This window comes from Hydra viridissima, unplaced genomic scaffold (genome assembly GCF_058129835.1).
Source record: "Hydra viridissima isolate aposymbiotic clone 2 unplaced genomic scaffold, HvirCarnegie_v1 scaffold_3, whole genome shotgun sequence".
Lineage (NCBI taxonomy): Eukaryota > Metazoa > Cnidaria > Hydrozoa > Anthoathecata > Hydridae > Hydra > Hydra viridissima.
Window position 1 is genome coordinate 20,138,010 of NW_028324302.1, and position 20,319 is coordinate 20,158,328.

The window sequence follows — 20,319 nt, forward strand, 5'->3', positions numbered from 1 at the left end:
AAAAAAAAATTTATGAACACGTTTTTCTATAGATATATGTACGCTTTAAAAACCAATTGGCTTAGCTAACTTGTTGGCATTTAGTCTTTTTAGAATAAATTTGTCATCGAAATAAAAAAATTATCCATCCCTAAACAATCTAATTTCACTGCTTTAATGCTTCATGCCAAAATCCTATGTACTTTTATCCGTAATTATTCTTTTCTGCAAGTGAACTTTGTCCGAGTATTCTCTGGTGTTGGCGTTTTGGACCACATATCCACCAAAATAGAAACTTAAATGTGGGGCTTATAAGGATATATTTTCTAAAACTTTATAAATTTAGACAATATATATTTACTTCTTAAGTAAAAACGTATTATTTTTTTATCGGACAAGTAAAAAAATCAAAATGTATTCTTAATTTTAGACAGAAAGAGTATCTAGTATCGGCCACTATATTCTATTAATTTTATTTTAAAATTTTTATCTTTTTTCAGAAGAGGATAAAGATGATGGAAACAATTTTTCACTAACAACATTTTATTTCCAAATTAAATCATTTCAAACATTTTTGTTACTATCTGTTCTATTCTAGAGTTGATAGGAACACATGCATAAGCGAGACTAATGAATCAAACAAGCATACTAAAACATAACGAAAAAATAAAGCGGGCAGAACACGCTTTTAATCTCATAAGAAAGTACTCTTTTTTCCCTTAAATGTACTTCATCAACAATGGAAAATATCACGTATTACAAAGTGACATTGTGTGTTACCAGTTTAAATCTATTTTAAAGATTGACATGAAAAACAGAGGTTCACTTTTTTAATATTTTTTAACAGAAAAAATGGATCAGTAAATGTAAAACAAGCCAAAAAATTATATTTTTATACATCCAAAAACTTCCCATAAAAGGTGTAAAAAATGTCGGCACAAAGATTTGATACAGACCTTCAAACGTTTACAGAAATTAAGGGCCGTAGGCTGAAGCACTTCTCTCCCTATTTATCCTACTCACGTAACAAACATTTCTTAAAAGGTTCGAAAGTTTTATGGGGTTATTTTTGCTGAAAGATTAATTGGTTACCAAAGCGTTTTTTGGCTTAAATAAGAATCTCTTTTAAAAGCTTTTGATATTTTATTTGATTAAACCTCTTGATGGACAAAAGCGAGAGGAGTTTTCCCAGTAGCACAAGTTCCAGCCCAAACCACGAGAAAGGATGGACTTTGGTTGTGTTCAACATGTCTTGCATTATCGGGGGGGGGACTTGCGATCAAATCCTTTTAATTTGAGGATTCTAGGTTTACTATTTTGTGAACTTTTTATGGATTTGTCTGCATTTGTTGACAGCTGCAATTTAAGCACTTTGTAAGCCTTATATTACACATCTTCTTTTTGTCACGAGCAATCTTTATAATTATTCTCCTCGGATTCCATAGAAATCTTTTTGAAAATGTTCCATAGTATAAAGAGGATTTTTTGACCTTTTACTGGTCTTTCACCTTCATGACACAACTCCCTATATCGCTGAGTTGCTTTCGATAGAGTTTGCATAGCAATCTTTAACGCTTTAGATATATTTCATTGACGCTCACCTGCCTCACGAAGTGAAATTATGGAACTTCTATTTTTTTGTCATAATCTTAACTAATAATAAACATGAAAATTGTCTTGTTACTCTGCTCTAACAAGATAACCATATAAACATGTTTAGCTCTTTTGACGCTTGAGTAATAGAAACGACTCAAACATAAGAAAACTTTTCAAAGCCTTATCATCTTTTAGTATATCAGTTGTAATAGACTTCTTTTACAAAGGATTGATGAAAGAAAGGAATTCTTTGTACTCATAAAATACTAATAACTGCAACAGACAAAAAGAAAATAATCTGTGTTGAACCGGTGTTATGAAATAGCAAGTTGCAGACTTTTAGAAAAAGACGCTTAAGATTAAATCACTGAAAAAGCTGATAGCCAAAAAGTGTAGTTCCTCATCTAGAAAAATTTTTCAAAAAATTTTAATCCTATTATTTCAGCTATATTACGCATTAAAACAATAAAGTGGCCATTTAAGAGATCTAGCGTTGTTTTGAGTCAGAATTAATGACCAGGATCAGATTTAGTGAACAATAATGCTGGGATCTCATATTGTCATTATTTGACTCAGGTTAATGTTTCTCACTAATTGATATTATTATGTTAAATACGTCCTTTTCTAATTAATGTTGGTTTTGCATTTCTAGCACAAAACTTTTTGAGCTTACGCTTTATTCAGAATATATCCACGGCCATTTGAAAAAGCAATGATATACCTATTCAATCTCTATTAAATTTTAATGATTTTGCCAAATCAAATAAGATGTACTACTGATAAAATGTTTCCTTATACGATGTTTTGATAAAGTTGAATAAAAAAATACGAACAAGTAATCTTTTTCAGATTTTAAAGATTGTTGGTCATGGATAATAGGGCTGTTGGATCTTCGTATTTTTGGCTATTTTTTGTTTTGAACCATATTTAGAAAGTACAAGAAAAATTAAAGCTTCTGAAATTTTGATTAAGTTAACTTTCTAACTTAATCATTGTCAAATTTTCTGCATAATTATTTTTAAGTGTTAAAAAAAATAATGGTGTTTTTGTGTTGTTTTTCTTTTAAAACCTTTTAGCTTGTAATGTTCAACTATAAATAATTTACTAATTTTTTATTAAAATGCTCTCCACACTTAAATAACCAAATCCAAAAATATTCATTTAATTGTTAAACTAATGTTCCTTTTCCAGTTTTGTTTCAATACTGTTTTCCAAAACATTTTCCATTACGGATCATTTCGTTATTAGCCCTTAACAGTTTTAGTAACTCTTGGATCCTTATGATCATTTATTTATTCACATTAATTTTCACCCAGATTAATAACTTATGATTGGTATCACAAAAACTACTATATATAAATGATTGAACTAGTATATATAAATATTTAGTCTCACTTTTTGTTTGGTAAAGTGTAACTTTTTAATGATAGTATGTCAGAAGTTCCATTTTTTATATTAGATGAGAAATGCAAAATAATAAAATTAATGTTCAAGCTAGAGATTGTAATAGAAATAAATTGAGTGCTTGATGTGTATGAGAAAAACCCTCAAGGTCACTGGCAGAACTTCAAAACGACAGGATCGGGAGCATCATTCAAACAGCCATTTATCTTTCTGATTCCCTTGTTCTAAAAGGCTTTTTTGAAGAATTATGATAATAAAAATGAAGACTGAAAAGATGGCACCCTTCATATGTTGTTTGATTTTATGTTAATAAACATCAAAAGTTTTATTGTGCCATATTTTTGATTATTTTTGCATGATAGACTTTATACAAGCAAATAAGTGGACCCTGATTGATTGACCCAAAAATTAAGGTAAATCACTGCCTTTTAGATGCAGTAAATGGAGTGTTTTATAACGGCTTGCCTCACAGTTTCAATTACTCTAAAGGTTGGGAAAGTTTAAATAATTTGGTTTAAAAAGTTTCTAAATCTATTAGGTATATTTCGGCATGCCTCATCTTCAAAGGAAACTGGAGGATTACCTCTGCCTTAAACCCCAGGTTTAAATAATAATTGATTGATTGATAAATAAAGTTGTGAAAAAAGTCAGGAGGTTTATTAGCTGCAGCTAACTTGTCTGGCAATCTCATTCATATGTTGATCATAACTAAATCTGATGTCAAGTTAACTAGACGACATTCTGCACCTTGTTCAACCAGGTGACGAACGCATACTTAGGCTATAACTTTAATGCTTTGGGATAAATTGATAAGTTCAAAACATCTTATTTTTCAATCTCAAAGAGAAATGTGAGTTGGAAAATAAATTTTTTTTGGAATATTAAGTCTTTTAACTTTTCTATTCTTTGGATAACATATTAATACTTAAAGAACTACAATTTCTGGAAACCCGTATTATTTTTATTATTAAATTGTCAGCATTTGATCTTTCGGCTAAATAAAATAAAAGTCTATCTGTCTGTTTTGCCTATAAAACAAGTTTCATGAAAGTTTATTGGATAAAGATTAGTCACAGTGAAATTGAATATAAGTAAAAGTTTGTAAGGTATCAAAGAGTAATTCTTAAAGAGATTATGTTAGTTGATAATATTTAAAAAGCATTATTAAATCTAACCAAATATCAGAATGGATTTCAACATTAGCATTTCTGGGCATTTGGCTGTATTTAATTTCATTAGCAAGTGGCAAATTTGGTTCGGTAATATTTTTGTAATGATTTTTTTCTATAAGAGTTGCAGCAAATGAATATATTTATTGCATTTAGAGATATTCAATTAGCGCTTTTATAAAGAAATCAGACTTATATTTGCTGAATAATGGGCTTCAACAATCTTTTACATGAGATAACACTATTTAAAGATAAATTTTTTTTATGCTCTTCTACTTTAGGTTATTGTTCAATTAATAATGGAGGTTGCTCTCACTCATGCCTCAGTCTTTCATTTACTAGTGGTATTTGTAAATGTCCTTCAGGAATGCTCCTTGCAAACAATTTTAAAAATTGTATAGGTTAGTTGTTTTATTTTATTGCAATATTGATGAAAATGTTTTTATATAGTGCTCAAATGATGCCAGGCAACTCAGTTATTTATAGTTACAAATAGTAAATTGGTTTTTTTTTATGTATATTTTTAGCTTTTTTAACAAGTGTTATTTGAAGGTAATTTACTTTAAACTGCTGCATGAATTATAAAACCAGTGTATTTTTCCGTTATTTGTCATTATTTTCAACTTTTACATACTAAATTGGAATTTTAAGGAAAAGGTTTAGGGTACTTTATAAGCTTTGAGTTCGTTTAATTACAACATATAGGAGTTGAAATATTTCATATCTATATGCTGACATTATTATACTAACTTTTAAGGGCCATTTTATTAAGGTCACATAATTAATTGAAGCATTCTTTAAAGTAGGTATTTGAAATCATCTTTTAACATTACAAAGTGAAGTAATTCTTTACAAATATTATCAACTCTGCCCAGTATTCCTCACATAAATGTTAATCCAAGTTACCTTGGTTGTGAATTGCTTTAGGTATTAGCAGTTTACTTACTAAGTATTTGTCATTTAATTTTAATATCAATAATATCAAAGCAGTGTTTATCTATAAATTTTAGAAGTGACGGGGGGTTAGCAAAGGCGAATGAAATACTGCTTTTATAACCAAGAATCGTTTTCATGCCATTCTTGTGTGATTCAACTAGAATGTTTTCTCTTAATGAAACCTTAACAGTATTTCTCATATTCATTTATTTGAAAATTAGCTATTTAAAATGTAGTTTAAATAAACAGTAAATTTTTCAAAGTTATAGAAAAATATCTTATTTCATAGTTATTTTCTTATGTTTTGTCAAATCATCCTAAATAAATACAGTGAAATGATAGTCTTTAAAGCATTTTATTTTAATATTGATGGTGGTTTCCTATGAAGAAAACAAATCTGCAGAGCGGATGAATAACAAATATTTACATCTCAAGCAAAATATGTACCACAGAAAGTTTTTAATAACAGGGAGTAAACTGATGCAAGAGTAAATAACTTAGCTTCATATGGAATTATGGTTTAAATGAAAAAATAGTTTTTCATTTTTTTTTTTTTATTTTATTGAAAACTTTAACTTTAAGCTATATAAATATACAAAAATTGTAAAAAGTACTTTGTAATTGCAAAAAAAATTGATATTTATGAAGAGAAAAGCAGTTAAATAATCCTTTTATTGTAAGGTAAAAGTAAATAAGTTATTTGTAGATAACAAAAACTAATCTTTTTGAAATTATATTAACAAAAGAAATTTTTTAATGATTAAATTTTAATGCTTCATGGTTTAAAACAGGTCTGCAGCATTTTTTTAAGCAAAAAAATTTCTCATCAAATTTTTACTTTAAATATAAACAAGATGGACAAACCAAATTCTTGCACTAGAAGCTTCATATAGGTACTAAATATTGCTTTTAGATGGGAATGCTTCTCCCTAAACTCTGCAATACTTTTCGCACCTCTTGATATGTTTATTTTGTTTCCGCTTTTTTTGAATAGTGGATTTGCTGAGTTTCATCAGAATCATGACTGAAACCAATCTTGCCTTGAATTAAATGCGTTGACGTTTTGTCCTTATTTAGATTAAGTTATAGAATTTGATACAGATATGTTTAGGAACAACCTAGTTCACTAGGCCGTTACAAAGCAAATCTATGATAAAGTGAATATAGTATGCATAAAAACAAAAATATCCAAAAAAAGTAATTAATAGAGAAAACAGCAAATAAACAGAGAGACACATAGCTCAAGCCGAACCTTAATCACTGTTCTCTTGCTTAAAGCCTTTTTACTTAGCAGCGCAGAATTCAATATTATTTGAGAATTTTTATTTCTTGTTTTTCAGGAGCTTTTAATTACCATTTAAATGTCAAGCAGAAAGTTAAAAACGTTATATACTTAGATTATCAAAAGATAAAAAAAAATTACATTTCTTTTTTCTAATTAAGATCCTTGTAATGCAAAAGGTTGCTCTTATTCCTGTAATGTTGAATCAGGGATTGCAGTCTGCTCATGCCCCATGGGAATGAAATTGAAGGCAGATGGCAAGCATTGTGAGATGGGTATGGCTCATGTTTACATTTGTACTTAAAAGATATTTTTTAAAGTAAATATATGTGTTGTAGGTGTTGTATGCTACCCTTTTTTTGTATCTTAAAAGCAGAACAATAACTTAAAGATCATAAAGGCAATAAGAATGCACTCTTTTAAGTTCCCAAATATTGTAAAATGTGCAAGATTTTTAATAAGACTATAATATTAAATTACAAAGTATCTTATACATTATCATCATTTGTCAAAGTCAAGCTGTGAAGCAGACTTTGGATTATATTGTTTTTTTAAAACTAACCAATTAGTTCTTAGCTTCCCTTATTTTCTTTTGTTTTGTCTCAACTTTCTTTTGTTGTTCAGTTTGCTTTAGAGTTTTCTTTTCTTTAGCGGAACAAATTTCATTTCTGACTGGAGTATCAGTCAAGATATTTGTTTTGAGTTTCTTACTTTAAACACTAATTTTCCTGGTAGATGTTTTCGCATATGGTTTTAAAATTTCAGGTGAGATTATAGAAGCAACGCTTGCTGACACTTTGTTTCAAATTCTTGCTTCAACATTTACTTTAGTTATTTGAGGCTCCAAGTCATCAAATGCACTGCACTTATTTCAGCTCACAAGCTTTTGAAAGTATCTGGAGCAGCACAATCTGTTACTGATGATGGTAAATTTTCATCTCGTTCAAAAGTTCTAGGATTCAATGGCTCAATTCCAGCAACCTGATAACTTTTTCCTGTATGTTAGATAGTGAGAAAGCTTTCGTAAATGGCTCTTGAACTATTGAAACAATATCGTTAATTATCATAGGCCTTGGGTTTGTAACCATCCAATTATCACATCCAGAGTTGTAGAACGTTTTCAAAAGCCTAAATGCAGTTTTATCCTATGGCTGCTTTTGATGGCTTCAATAGGTAGGAAAACTTATTATTGGAATTATGTATTGAGCTGCAAAATCCAAAGCTCAAACAGAAATATGATTTTTGTGGCTGTCCAGAAGTAACAAAGTTGGAGATTTACGAGAACTGTTTGAATATTTAACCAAAATGTTAATCCATTCTACGAAAGTGTCTGAATTCATTCATTCAGAAGGTTTTACAAATCTGGCATATCCAGGAGGACATTCCTCTATAATGTAGTCATAAAACTTTGCCCTAAAAAAATAAATTGTGCAGGAATACAATATCCAATAGTATTTGAAGCACAACGTGCAATTACCAATATTCCTCGTTCTACAGATGTGATTCTTCCAACTTGTTTACTACCTCTACCAGTTGAAACCTTTACTGGCTTTTAAACTTTAAAACTTTACTGGTTGTTAAACTAGTTTCATTAACATTCTATATACAGTAAGGATTATATTTGTATCTATTTCTTACTGTGTTAAGATTTTGAAAATTCAGTGAAAGCAGTTTTCTCACAGATAACACAACGCTGCAACTTTAGATCTTCTTTACTGATTAAAAAAAAACTGTCTTTACAAAAACTTCGCAGTCAATTTATAATCTACAAGTCACCTAAAAAAACCCTCGATAAAAAACCTCTGAAACTACATTCAAAATATTTAAAGGATACTACGCCAATCAAATCCGCTTTCGTAATTTCCTCCATCTAATTTAATTACACTCCTTTTTGATCCTCAGGGATCACAGGTGTGACCGTCGTTATTGATTGCTCCTACGCAGGGACATTTCGTTTTCCCAGACCTCATAGCTAGTCTCTACATGATTCGCGTCCTTGTTTGCAAGCATGGTTTCCATATTTTCCCCATAACTTACACCATTATTGCCAACCTCTGTTTTACATCTGTCTCATTGTTTGTTAAAGTTTGCTGTGTTCTGTTTCTCGGTCTGAGGTGCTTTATGTGGCGCGTTATTCCGTCCATCTCAACCACTTGCTCCGATACCTACCGAATATTGGTGCCTGGACGCCATTTAATTACACACAGAGCTCTGGGTGGTTTCAACCACACACTCTTGCCAACTCGTGAGTTTTCAGGTACGTATTGAGAACTCAGCCTTTCCGTCCAATCCTTTTACATTTTAGGCATAGTTGTGCAATATGGAAATATTTGATTGCTTCGCAACTCTCTTGACAGTTCGGTGGTTTCTCTCAATCATGTCGTTACCCGATGGACAGTAAACGGTTCTAAGGTTTAAACGCACCCCCTAGTTTTCAAGAAATCTTCTAGTATCTTTTCTTCTAAATCCATTGTCATTATCCGTCATTATTTTTTCTGGTACTCCTCTTTCACAAAATACGAACTGCAAGTATCGAACTACTGCGATGCTTCCCTGCAAATGTGGAAGTTAATGCCATAGTGCAAATCTTGTAGGCCCACAGACGATTAAGCTTAAATAACTTTCCCCTCTGCAATGAGTGATATCCATGTCTGATCTTTTCTAATTATCGTTGACTTTTAACTTCCTGTGCGTCTACGCAACAAGTGCTGGATGTATCGATTGCCATGGTTTGCATTCTTGAATTAATATTTATATATCTTCTTTTGTTGGGTTGGGAACATTTTTCCGAACAAAGTGCAAAGTTTTTCTGACTCCAAAGTGTCCAATCCGCTTGTATATTTCTAAAATTGACTCTGTCGATTAACGCAATTCCAGCACAATTTGCAAGGTCGTTAAGTTTTAAAAGCCACATCCAGCGACCAGGTATTTTAGTTAAAGAGTGGGCCATTTTGTCCTTCGATGATAAGAGATTTACGTTGACCTCCAAGTTAAAGTCGTTAACCAACTCCCGGAACAAGTTCACTGTTTGTTGTATAAGCAGTTCAGCTGACACTTTTGATCTCAGTCTAGACATTCCGGTTACAGCATCAGAAATCCAGAGAAAAACCGTTACGGAGTCTGTAAAATTCAGGAGTTTGTGAGCTGCCATCCCAATGCCATGTTAATACCACGTAGTTTGGCGTTCAGCTCTGCCATGCTTATGTGAACTTCATATCTGTCTTTACGCAGCAATGTTTAATCTTCAACGGTGACTCCTCCAAGTTGGACAAAAGCTCCTCATATCAAAGAGCTAGCATTAACCCGTAGTTTTCTCTCATCAGTACTTACTTCCAGTTCTCCGCGAACTGGGTCATTTTCTTCTACCCTTTTCAACACTTCTTCCAGCACACACCTCACCCCTATATCATGGACCTCGTTATCCCACCAGTAGTAGAGAAATTCGGGTTCTGACGCACAGCTTAAAAAAGTCCATGTAAGTTAAAAATAAATAAGCATTTTTCTAATAATTTAAATGCTGGTTCTGACGCACGGCTTAAGAAAGTCCTAGTAAGTTAAAGAAAAATGTCCTAGTAAGTTAAGAAAAATGCTTATTTATTTTTAACTTACTTGGACTTTTTAAGCCGTGCGTCAGAACCCGCATTTCTCTACTGCTCCCACCTATTTGTCAAACAAACTGTCTTTAGTTTTCCGTTAACCTTCTGCACTGTCCATCCGAGCACTCGCACCTAACTATCATCGTTCCTTTCGCCATCCTTACTTTTTAAACCATATGTAGAAAAATATTTTTTAACGTGTTCCATGTTAACCACATTCTCATCAACAAAAACATCATCCAAGTCGATGACCCCTTTTTCACTTTGTCATTTTAATCAACAATGGTGCTCACTACTGATCTTATGATCATCGGTCCCACGTTAAGTCAAAAGCCAAGTCGCCTCAAACAAAACCGTTTGTTTTTAAACATCACCATTTAATACGAACATAAGGTCTCATCCACTCTCAGCTGGAGATATGCTTTTCGCAATACAATATTTGCTGGATTGTTACCCCTTCGTCTCCACTGCCTCAACTTTTAAGGACAAATGTGCAAAATTTAAGCACAACGTGCAAATCCCTTGTGAATGCTTAATGAACTTATTTATTTCTCTTGAGTCTATCATAGACAGAACTTTGTTTTTATGGCGTTGAACCACCGTCATTAGTGGTAACTGACCCTATGGGGATCCCATTGTATGATTATCGTATTCCACTAACTATCCTTGCTTTATCCACTCCCCTTAATTTGCACTCATACTGCTGTATTCGCAGATAAATTTGGGTTGTTCCTGTTTTTCCATATCCACTTAACTGTTCAGTTCAGACTATCAAATACTGCTTCGTGGTCCAGTTTCTTGTTTTCAAGTCGTGTTTTTTTCTTCCTTTTTTACCATCGCGCACGCATTCCCCAAAAAACTTGCTTTGCCTGACGAAAGAATGGTAACCCCTCCTTGCATCAGTATTGAGCTCATTCCAAGCATAACATCTGCTCCAAAGGGTTGAAAACTCGCCACTAAAACCTGATCACACGCGCTGACATTGCCAACCTCAAGGGAAACCGTTGCCTTTCCAACACATTTTTGAACTTCGCCTCATAATGTTGTAACCTTTGCATTGCTCGATTGCTTCAGTCAATCATTCAACACCAGCTTTTGAAAATTAATTGCTGTTAAACATCCAGTATGGACAATAGCTTTCGCGTTTCTTCCATCAACCTTGATTGATGGAAGAAACGTGATCACAAGTGAGCCTAATTTACTGGTATTCGAGAGCGAGCTAGCGTTCATCACTCGCTCTCCTCCTTGTTAACCTGCTGCTTTGTGCATTTTGCCGCCACGCGTCCCATCTTTCTACTTTTGAAACACCAGACATTCTTTTTGGGGGCTGCGCAATTCTTTTCGATGTGATTGAACCCTCGACAGTTATAGCATGCTACAGATTCAGGTGACTTCGTTCGCACAACATTCCAGGGGGTAGTGGCACCAGTTATATTCGATTCATTTGCATTTTTTCGAATCAAAGTAGTCCTTTCTTTCAACAATATCACGTCAATCGTTTCTTTTGCATCCCTAAATCTTAAAGTCACCGCTTCCGGCAATTCAAAGAACAAACGCTAGTCGCACCGCCTCGTCTGGCAACTTCGCAAGACACGTAAAACGATTCAGATCCGCCAAATAAACGTTTACTCGTTCCTCAAAGCTAATTTTCCGCATCGTAAACAACTTATATGGTGCGTAAGCATCTAAAGAAAAGGCTTGTTATAAGATATCTTCAATTTTACTTGCATCTTTCTTGTTTTCTACTCTCAAGCCGTCGCAGACTGCGTAGGCTTCACTTTGCATCAAGACAAGAAAGAGCACTGTCAGCTCAACGTCTTGCATCTTCGCAATCACCTTGGTTCGCTGTAGCCAAGTTGCGGCATCGGATGTACCATTGTAATTTTGAAGATATCCGAAAACTTCAGAGATGACTCCTTCACGCCCGGTTAGCTTCTCGCAGAGAAAACAACGTTGAAATTTTAGATCCTTACTTATTAAAAAGACTGTCTTTACAAAAATTTTGCATTCAATTTATACTCTACAAATTACCTCAAGAATGCTCATTAAAAAACCGCTCAAACTATATTTCAAATATTTTAAGTAAACTACGCCAATCAAATCAGCTTTACGTATTTTCCTCAATGCAATTTAATCACAGCTTACTTGCTAAAAGCAGTTAATTGCACGAAGCTAGTTGCCTCAGGAATTCGTTGAGATAGCTCTGGTTGTCTTTTCATAAAACATTGCAACCAATCTGTATCTATAATTTTATTTCTGATCCATGATGATAGGCAGATTTTATTGTTTTTTAAGGCCAATTCATTGCCCATACCCGTGTTGACTTGTTGAAAGACGAGAGTTCATTTTTGATGCAATTGGTAAATAACTTGATAAACCTTTTTTAACTTCTGTTGCAGAAACTTATTTATTGTGGTAGTAAGGTTTGAATAACTCATTTGGTTTGAGCTTCTTCTTATGAAAATATAATTTTAAAGTCGTTCGGACTGCGTTAAACTCACGTGCAACAGCATTCAATGCTTTTCCTTTTAAAACTTCGTTAACAGCTGCTTTTATTATTTCATTTTGTAAAGCAACTCTATCTTTTTTTTATGTATAATGTTCCAAACCATATCTGTAAATAAAAATTTGATAAAAATATTTGCTTTTGGTCATTACTTTACATAATGTTAGTTTATAACACAAGCAGGCTTAAAAAATACAATGCTGAAAGCTGTTGTTTGTTTATATATAAGTTTTTTGTAAATTTATGGCTTTTAAACAAAAATATATGAAGTCTAGGAAGGGGCACTTTGATCCTCCAATAAATGAGCCCTGTATAATCAAAGATCAATGTGCAACAATAGGTAAAGTTAGCATATTGATGACATTATCTTTTTTATAAATTTCAGCCAAATAAAAGCATATATATTATTATTTATCAAATACATATAATTTCAAAATGCAATAGTTTTAAATTCACACAGATATCTAATTAAAAATGTTTTTGAATTAGTTTATAAACTATTTTAAAAAAATCACTTTTGATTAAGAAATACAATATTGTCCATTTTTTTAATGCAGGTTAAAAACCTTTGAGAAAATATTACAATAAGGGTAGCATAAAGGTTAATTAATGTGAAACCTTACTCCTAGTATGGCAAAAAAGAACAATTAGGCATTGTGCCCTTCTCCCCTAAGTCAAATAAAGCATAAGCCTGACTTATTATTTTCAGTTTGCTCATTAAACAAAATGCCACCCTGCAAACAAACTAAAGAGAAAATTTGATTTTCTTTTTCACGAAAGCTAATCTTTGACTAGAATAAGAAACTTATCATTAAAAATAAAGTATAGGTGTCTATTATAAAATGATTTAGAGTAACGTTGTTATTTTTTTTTTACCTAAGATCCCTGCAATAATAAAGGTTGTTCTTATACCTGTAATGCTGAATCAGGGATTGCAGTCTGCTCATGTCCCATCGGAATGAAATTACAGGCGGATGGCAAGCAATGCGCAATGGGTATGGCTCAAGGTTTATATTTGTACTTAAAAGATATTTTTTTCAATTAAATGTATACCTATTCAATAGGCTTACAACTTCTTGATTTTATGTGTGGCAATTATGCGTGTTGATTCAATACGCATATACTAATTATACGTATATCTTTAGAATGGATATAGATGACTGATAAGGTTATACATGTGTATGTTACTATATGACTGTTCTTTAAAGATCTTTACTTATAAAGATCTTTAATTATAAAGGTTGTTTGCATTTTTGAACTGATGTGAGTAAGCTTATATCTTACCGGACGGAAACTCGAATCTGTTGTCTCACAGTGTTTGTATAGTAAAAAACGTGTTAAAGTTCTTTTACTTTAATTTTGCAATGCTGCAATAGATTAAATGCCTCAAATTAGATAAGCTGTTAGAACTGATGTTTACATCGCACAATAAATCAGTATTGCAAACAAGTGTTAGAAAAATGATTTTTAGATTCATCTTGAATTTTTTTTTTTTCAAACAACACTTTAAAAAACAATCACAAACATTGGTTTTGGTATACACAGTAACGTTCAAGAGTTTGGAACTAATTTTTAAACTAATTGTTAAATCACCTTCGTTTTAACTATTTTGTCATTTTGATGCAGTTTTTAAGCGAATATTATGTAAAAGCTCAGGTTTGCTACCAATGCTGTTTTTTCATTTCACGGCTTTTTTAATTTTGATATACATAATGCAAATGGTTTAAAATTAACCAGTCAACGTTCTTCTTGGTGTCTTACAATTTATTACGTTCTTCTTGGTGCCTTACAATTGCGTGACGATTTCAAAGCAAACCCAGATATGCCATGCCGGAAACAATAATCTACTAGTAAAGTAAAGTTGCTCTACAATCGAGAATTTCACCACCATTTTCATTCTTAAAAAAACTATTGGTAGATCAATTTTCTAAAAATAGTTTTATATTAAAATGGAAGGTATTGGCGCAGTATTGCCATTTTTAAACGATGATACGAAGCTACTTAGTTGGCTAACAATTAACTTTTTTTGTTATTTGAAGAATAGTTCGGTCAACCCAAATTAATATCATCTTTGTTACACATGTATATATATATATATTTATATGTATAGTTATTTAACAAATGTATCACAATACATTAGTTATGTATAATATTTATACACAGGTAATAATTATATATACCTTATATAAAATAAGTATATACGTTATATATAATAATAGTAAAAAATAATAACAATAAAAAGTAATGATAAATGTATATATTACGAATAATAACTTTACATATTGATATGGTATACATTTTATTAGCTGTGGCTTCACGACTATTAAAATGCATGCTGTATCAATATGTACAGTTCTTTTACATAATGTATATGTTTATATCGTATAACTATACCTACTAACAGTCGTGGCTTCACGAATTTCAATCGAAGAGAAATTCAAATTGGTTGTTTTTTTTTTTGCCAAACATGAGGACTTTTACGATGTTAAATGGAAATATGAAAACATTTTGCTATTTCGCCCCATCGTGAGAAAGGGCGAAATAGCAAAATGTTTTCCTATTTCCACTTAACATCGTATAATATTTGTTCGATACGTTCAAGGACACAGGCAGTGTTCACAATCGAGTAAGATCCGGCCGCTCTTGCTCAATTGCTAACGAGGAAGCTTTATAAATCACTTGACAAGTTGGGATGAGCACAAGCACCTATTATCGTCTTATTCAGTAATATTATCGTTTTATTAGTTGGCTTTCTACCATTCAGAGCAAGTGCAATACATGAGGTTAGGAAAGAGAGTTTAGACAAAAAAAAAATGGAGATTTGTAAGACAATTTTTTAAAAGTAGTTATTGTTGAAGAAAAGTCTAACTTGCCAAGTAACATTATTTGTTCGGAGAGAGCCAATTCACGCTGAACGGTATCATAAATTGTCATGATTGTTGCTTTTCGACATACTATAATCAGCACAAAAAATTACTTGGGTTCAATTCAAAGAATGGAGTGATGTTGTGGTGAGGAATAGCTTTAGATGGTCTAATTGGTCGATACTTTTTGAGGTTTTGGTCTCTGGTGATTCATATCAACAAAAGTTTTAAGAATTTTTGTTGCCTTAAGATTAACAAAGTGGAATTTGTTTAGATAAACAAGTGGTATTCAGCTGTTTACCTCAACTATGGATTTGCAGACAAAGTCCAATTTAATGGCCTCCTTGTTCTTCCAATAATTTCTCCTCCGGACGTCATTCTTTGGGATAGCTTGAACATATTTCTATATAAGGACAGTCCCTCTGAAAAGTTCCCATATAATCCTTTCTAATATATGTATTCTTGAATTTATTTGAGCAAGTTCGAAAAAACTCCGTACCCTCACGTACCCTCTTGTTACTTAAATAAAACAAACTTTACTAATAATTGAGAGTTGTCTAAAGACCAAAACTCTGCACCTTTATCTTATCGAATAAATGCCACAAATTCAATTCATTGAGACACATTAAATATATGTTAGACAAAACTTTGAGTTTTTTATATAAGCCAATTGCCTTGATATAAATGAGTGCTCTCTAGATAATAAATTAAGTATTTATGCGGTTAAATTGAATTTGATGTACTCGAATAGTTCTCTAGCTAATCTCATCTCCTGTTTTGTAGCTCTTCAGAGTCATATAAATCTCTAAAGCCTGTTGGTGACAAATATTTTAGAATTTGTTATATTCAAATATCTAATTTATTCCCTTAGGAGCTAAATATTTTGATTCGAAGAACAAACTTGCTAAACTTGAATTAAATAAGCTACAGAGGCTTGAAAAACAAGCAACTATGTGATTAATGAAATTATTAAAAAAGAAAAAAAAAATACAATTACAAAATAATGCCTCAAAATTATATTACCTTTAAATTATTAATGGTTCATTTTAGATATGTTAAAGGTAGGAAAAAAATCAACCAAAAATACTCAGCAATTCTTGAGTTTGCGGCATTTTGCTGAAAACCATAAAAGCTGACGGAGTATCTTTGGCCTTAAAAATGAAATCTATTTTAAATATCTCCCTAGATAATTGCTCCAGGAACTAAAAACAGATACATAAACTGTAGTAAATGTGTTGCATAGACTGTAAAAAATAGATAGACTGTACAAAAAATAATAAATAAACTGTACAAAAGATACATAGACTGTTCAAAATATGAAACGTAGACCGTACAAAAGAAACATAGTTTGTGCAAAAGATACTTACACTCTATAAAATATGATTCATACACTGTACAAAATAAGATATATACACTGTACAAACTATGATACATAGGCAATCCTGATACAACAATAACTGTCCTCACACTAGTTCTGCAATATAGTGATCCAAAAGAAACATTCAAAGCAGGTTCAACTGTCCTAGATTAATTCTCTGCACCACTATAATTTATCTTCCACTGATCTCCATTTAAAAGACGAAATCATCTTTTCATTGGAATATAAAAAGGTCTATTCAGATAAATGAAAGAACACTGATGCAACAATGTCATGTGAACCGTTTTAGCTTGTTTTAGCTGTTAGCTTCAAAGACATGACAATAGTTCAAATTCTTTCTGGATCATTTTTTAACTATAATGCAACGGTAAAATGGTGGTGACTCCATAACGCTATACCTGATTTTTGCAAAGAAACCTTTTTAGCCAATTACCTTTGTAAATATCTCAGATTGTGTAATCCAAAGTGAGATTGCCAAAAGGCTCTGTTTAACTCACTGAATGTATTCATTTTAGAGTCCTGTACTCTTACCTTTTTGTTTTATTGTAAAACCCTATCATTTGTCTAAAGTAAGAGTTTGGTTGAAAGCTTATGAGTTTTGCGTTTGCAATGTTGAAGAATTTTTTAAAGCTATCACAATCTACACTACTAAACGCTGCTTGCCAATGTACTCTAATATTGAACAGCTTTTGATCCTGGTTGGTTTCGTTTTCTTGGTTAAAAAAGTGTTATCAGTGGCCTCGATTGCAGAATGTTAACACTTTTTAAAGTAAATTTGGTGAATTCGTTTTCTTTATAGATGTCCGTTATTCTTTATAGATCTTCTTCAATGTGAGTATCTCAGGACTGCTAGGAAAGTCTTGCACTCAAAGCCGTTCTGAATGTACCCTAAAAGGATCCGAATCACCATTTTTTCTTTTGAACTTTTTGACCTTGTACCAAAAACTTTTCAATTGAACTTTTAAATTCGACACTTCTGCGATATTTTCAAGTATAAAGTATAGTTTTCTAAAAGAAAATTATTTAAAAACTCTTTAGTTTCCCATTATGTATCAAACAAAAGTTTATTTTCAAAGGAATCATGGACAAAATTATTTGAATAATTAATTAATTAATTAATCAATTAAATAATTAAGCTAAATGTTCAATTAACAAAATTATTCTAAAAATAAAGTTCTTAATGCAACTTTAGGAACTTTCCTTCTTCTGCACATCATGTAAGAAAATTTCTCTCCATTTCTTTGAAGAAATTTTTGTTTTCACTAGAATTAAATGTAAAACATTGATAATGTTTGTAGTAGTATATTATCACACGGTTTAAAGCAATGGTGTTGTACTTTTTTCATTTCAGATCTCTGCTATAATAAAGGTTGTTCTCATATTTGTACTGAGGAATCAGGCAATGCGGTATGCTCATGCCCAGTTGGAATGAAACTGCAACAGGGTAGTGGCAAATGTGTATATGGTAAAAAACATTTAAAATTTATTTCAGGATAAGCTCCAAGAAATATTTAGATATATGAGATTTGTATGATATTGCATCATATGTCCTATAGCAATTTATCTCATTTATATTCATATACCTTTCTATATATTGGCATACTTATTTATAAACTTTAATAGTTTTCAGCAAATGTATATGTTCTAATGGAGCTTTTCTTAAATAAGCTAGGTCAGATAATCGTTTGTAAGTTTTTGTATTTTTTGTTCCAATTACTCTTTAAATCATCTAAATTGTTTTTTTCTTACTAACTAAACAAATTTAACAGCTTGTTTTACAATAAGAAAGAAAAGTCTATTTTAAGATTTATGGTTCAGTTGTTCAAAATCTGACTTTCCCTAGTAAATATATTTAATCAAATTGAGTTTCTTTGTACTTTTTGTTTGAACAACATTAGATTATAAATATGTTTCTCATTTGAAATAAAATGGACAAACTTTTTAACTGGCTTAGACATCAGCGAAAGATTATGTATAAAGAAAGATATTTTTGCATGAAAATAAGAGACGAACAAAGAAAACAGGAATTAAGCAAAGAATTTAAGACATAGAGGCTGGTAAACTAAGAATACCTAAGGGCAAATAAAAAAAGCTAAGTTAAAAAATGTGTATGGGGTCATCTTAGAAAATGTGGGGTTAACTTAGATTAACTTAGGTTATCTCTGCAAATTCTATTTTATGAACAATTAAAACAATGAAAGTTAATAAAAGAGTATTTTAGTAAAAGACATACGCTATTTTGAGTTGTTTTTATTTTGTTGTTGTTGTTACATTCTTTTCGCCAATACTTCGAAAACAAAATCTTTTTTTTTTTTTTTTAATTTAATAATATTTTTAATAATCGTTACACGTTGGTGATCATTAGTTTCTTATCTTAATTAATATGAAGAAACTACCCTCAAGCTACTTGACTCTGTTTTGCAAGATATAATTGAGCTTTGATTGCTATTAGTGATGCTATTCCATTTAAGTTCAAAAATAACGTTTCTGGCCCGAACACAGTTCGTCTAATAATGTAAATATGGATTGCTCAACACCTTTGTTTAAACTTGTCTTGTTTTAAACATCACTTCAATTCTCACGATTTTGTACCTGAAAAAGGTTATTATATTTTATTATATGTCATCCTGCTGCAGTTGCAATTTTTTCTATCGATCTTTATTTTGATTACATACTGAGACTTTTATTTCGAAATTCGTTTGATATATGTATATTATTATTTTCTGTATCTAGGAAGCTCCCTTTTTTTTTTCTTTTTTTTAAAAAAATAATGGTCGCCGTTTTTTTAAACTGATAGAGATGGTGTAGTTGTTAGAATACATGTTATTTATTTCATGTAAAGAGTTCATTCGATGACTTCTAAACTCTATTACATATTATATATTGTTATTATTTATTGTTTTTTAATGAGTGTAAGGATTTGTCATTAACTAATAAAGCCAAGAATTCACTTGTTAGGATGAGCAATCAAAGAATCGCCATTCTCTTAAAAATCAATTTGTTTTGATTTTTATTTGTAACACGCGTGTTAATGAAGTTTGACCGTTTTAGATTCTTTTTGTACTTAATACTAGGGAAAAGTTTTCACTTTCAGAATACAACTCCAACAAAAATTTTATAGAAGATCTGAATTGTAAACTTATTATACAATTCTATGAAAATAAAAATGTATAAAAAAAGACCAAAACTGCTAAAAAAATTAAGTTCATTTTAAAAAATTATAAATAAATATTTAATAGGTATTTTCAATCGCATAAAATCAAAGATTTTTTGTGCAACTCAGAATAATTGTAAAATATTTTAAATTTTTTTGATTGAAAAGTTGCATGGTTTAAAATCTGAATGGATTTTAGGGTGCTTATTTTCTTAAGGCATTAATGTGCTATAGTTCAATAAGAATTGAGTTTCCATATTTATATTTATTTTTATAACAATGTAAAGAGAAATGTTTAATAGAGTTTTTTTTTTTGTTTGAAAACAGTTTTGCTTTTTTTTTTTTTTTAATGTATGGTTATATTTAAAAAAATTAAATTTCTCCTCTCGTTTTTAAATAAAATACTTTTTTTTTTTTTTTTTTTCGGTAAAAACCGTGTTTGAATTTCAAACTGT

The 20,319-nt window shown here is 31.1% G+C and overlaps 1 protein-coding gene and 1 pseudogene across 3 annotated transcripts in view; both read left to right on the forward strand.

Annotated features, from left to right (window-relative positions):
- The window catches only part of LOC145194147 (uncharacterized), a 99,778-nt pseudogene that overhangs the window by 45,758 nt on the left and 33,701 nt on the right, over window positions 1-20,319 (forward strand).
- Window positions 1-20,319, forward strand: part of LOC149891361 (uncharacterized) — a 49,646-nt gene that overhangs the window by 10,127 nt on the left and 19,200 nt on the right. For all 3 annotated transcript variants that reach the window (XR_016450824.1, XR_016450823.1, XM_090082244.1), the window contains exons 3-6: window positions 4,430-4,549; window positions 6,528-6,641; window positions 13,350-13,463; window positions 18,062-18,175. Coding sequence is in view for 1 of the 3 variants with exons in the window: in XM_090082244.1 (XP_089938370.1) it covers window positions 4,430-4,549; window positions 6,528-6,641; window positions 13,350-13,463; window positions 18,062-18,175 (462 nt within the window). In the remaining 2 variants the exon portion in view is untranslated. The remainder of the gene's footprint in view (window positions 1-4,429; window positions 4,550-6,527; window positions 6,642-13,349; window positions 13,464-18,061; window positions 18,176-20,319) is intronic.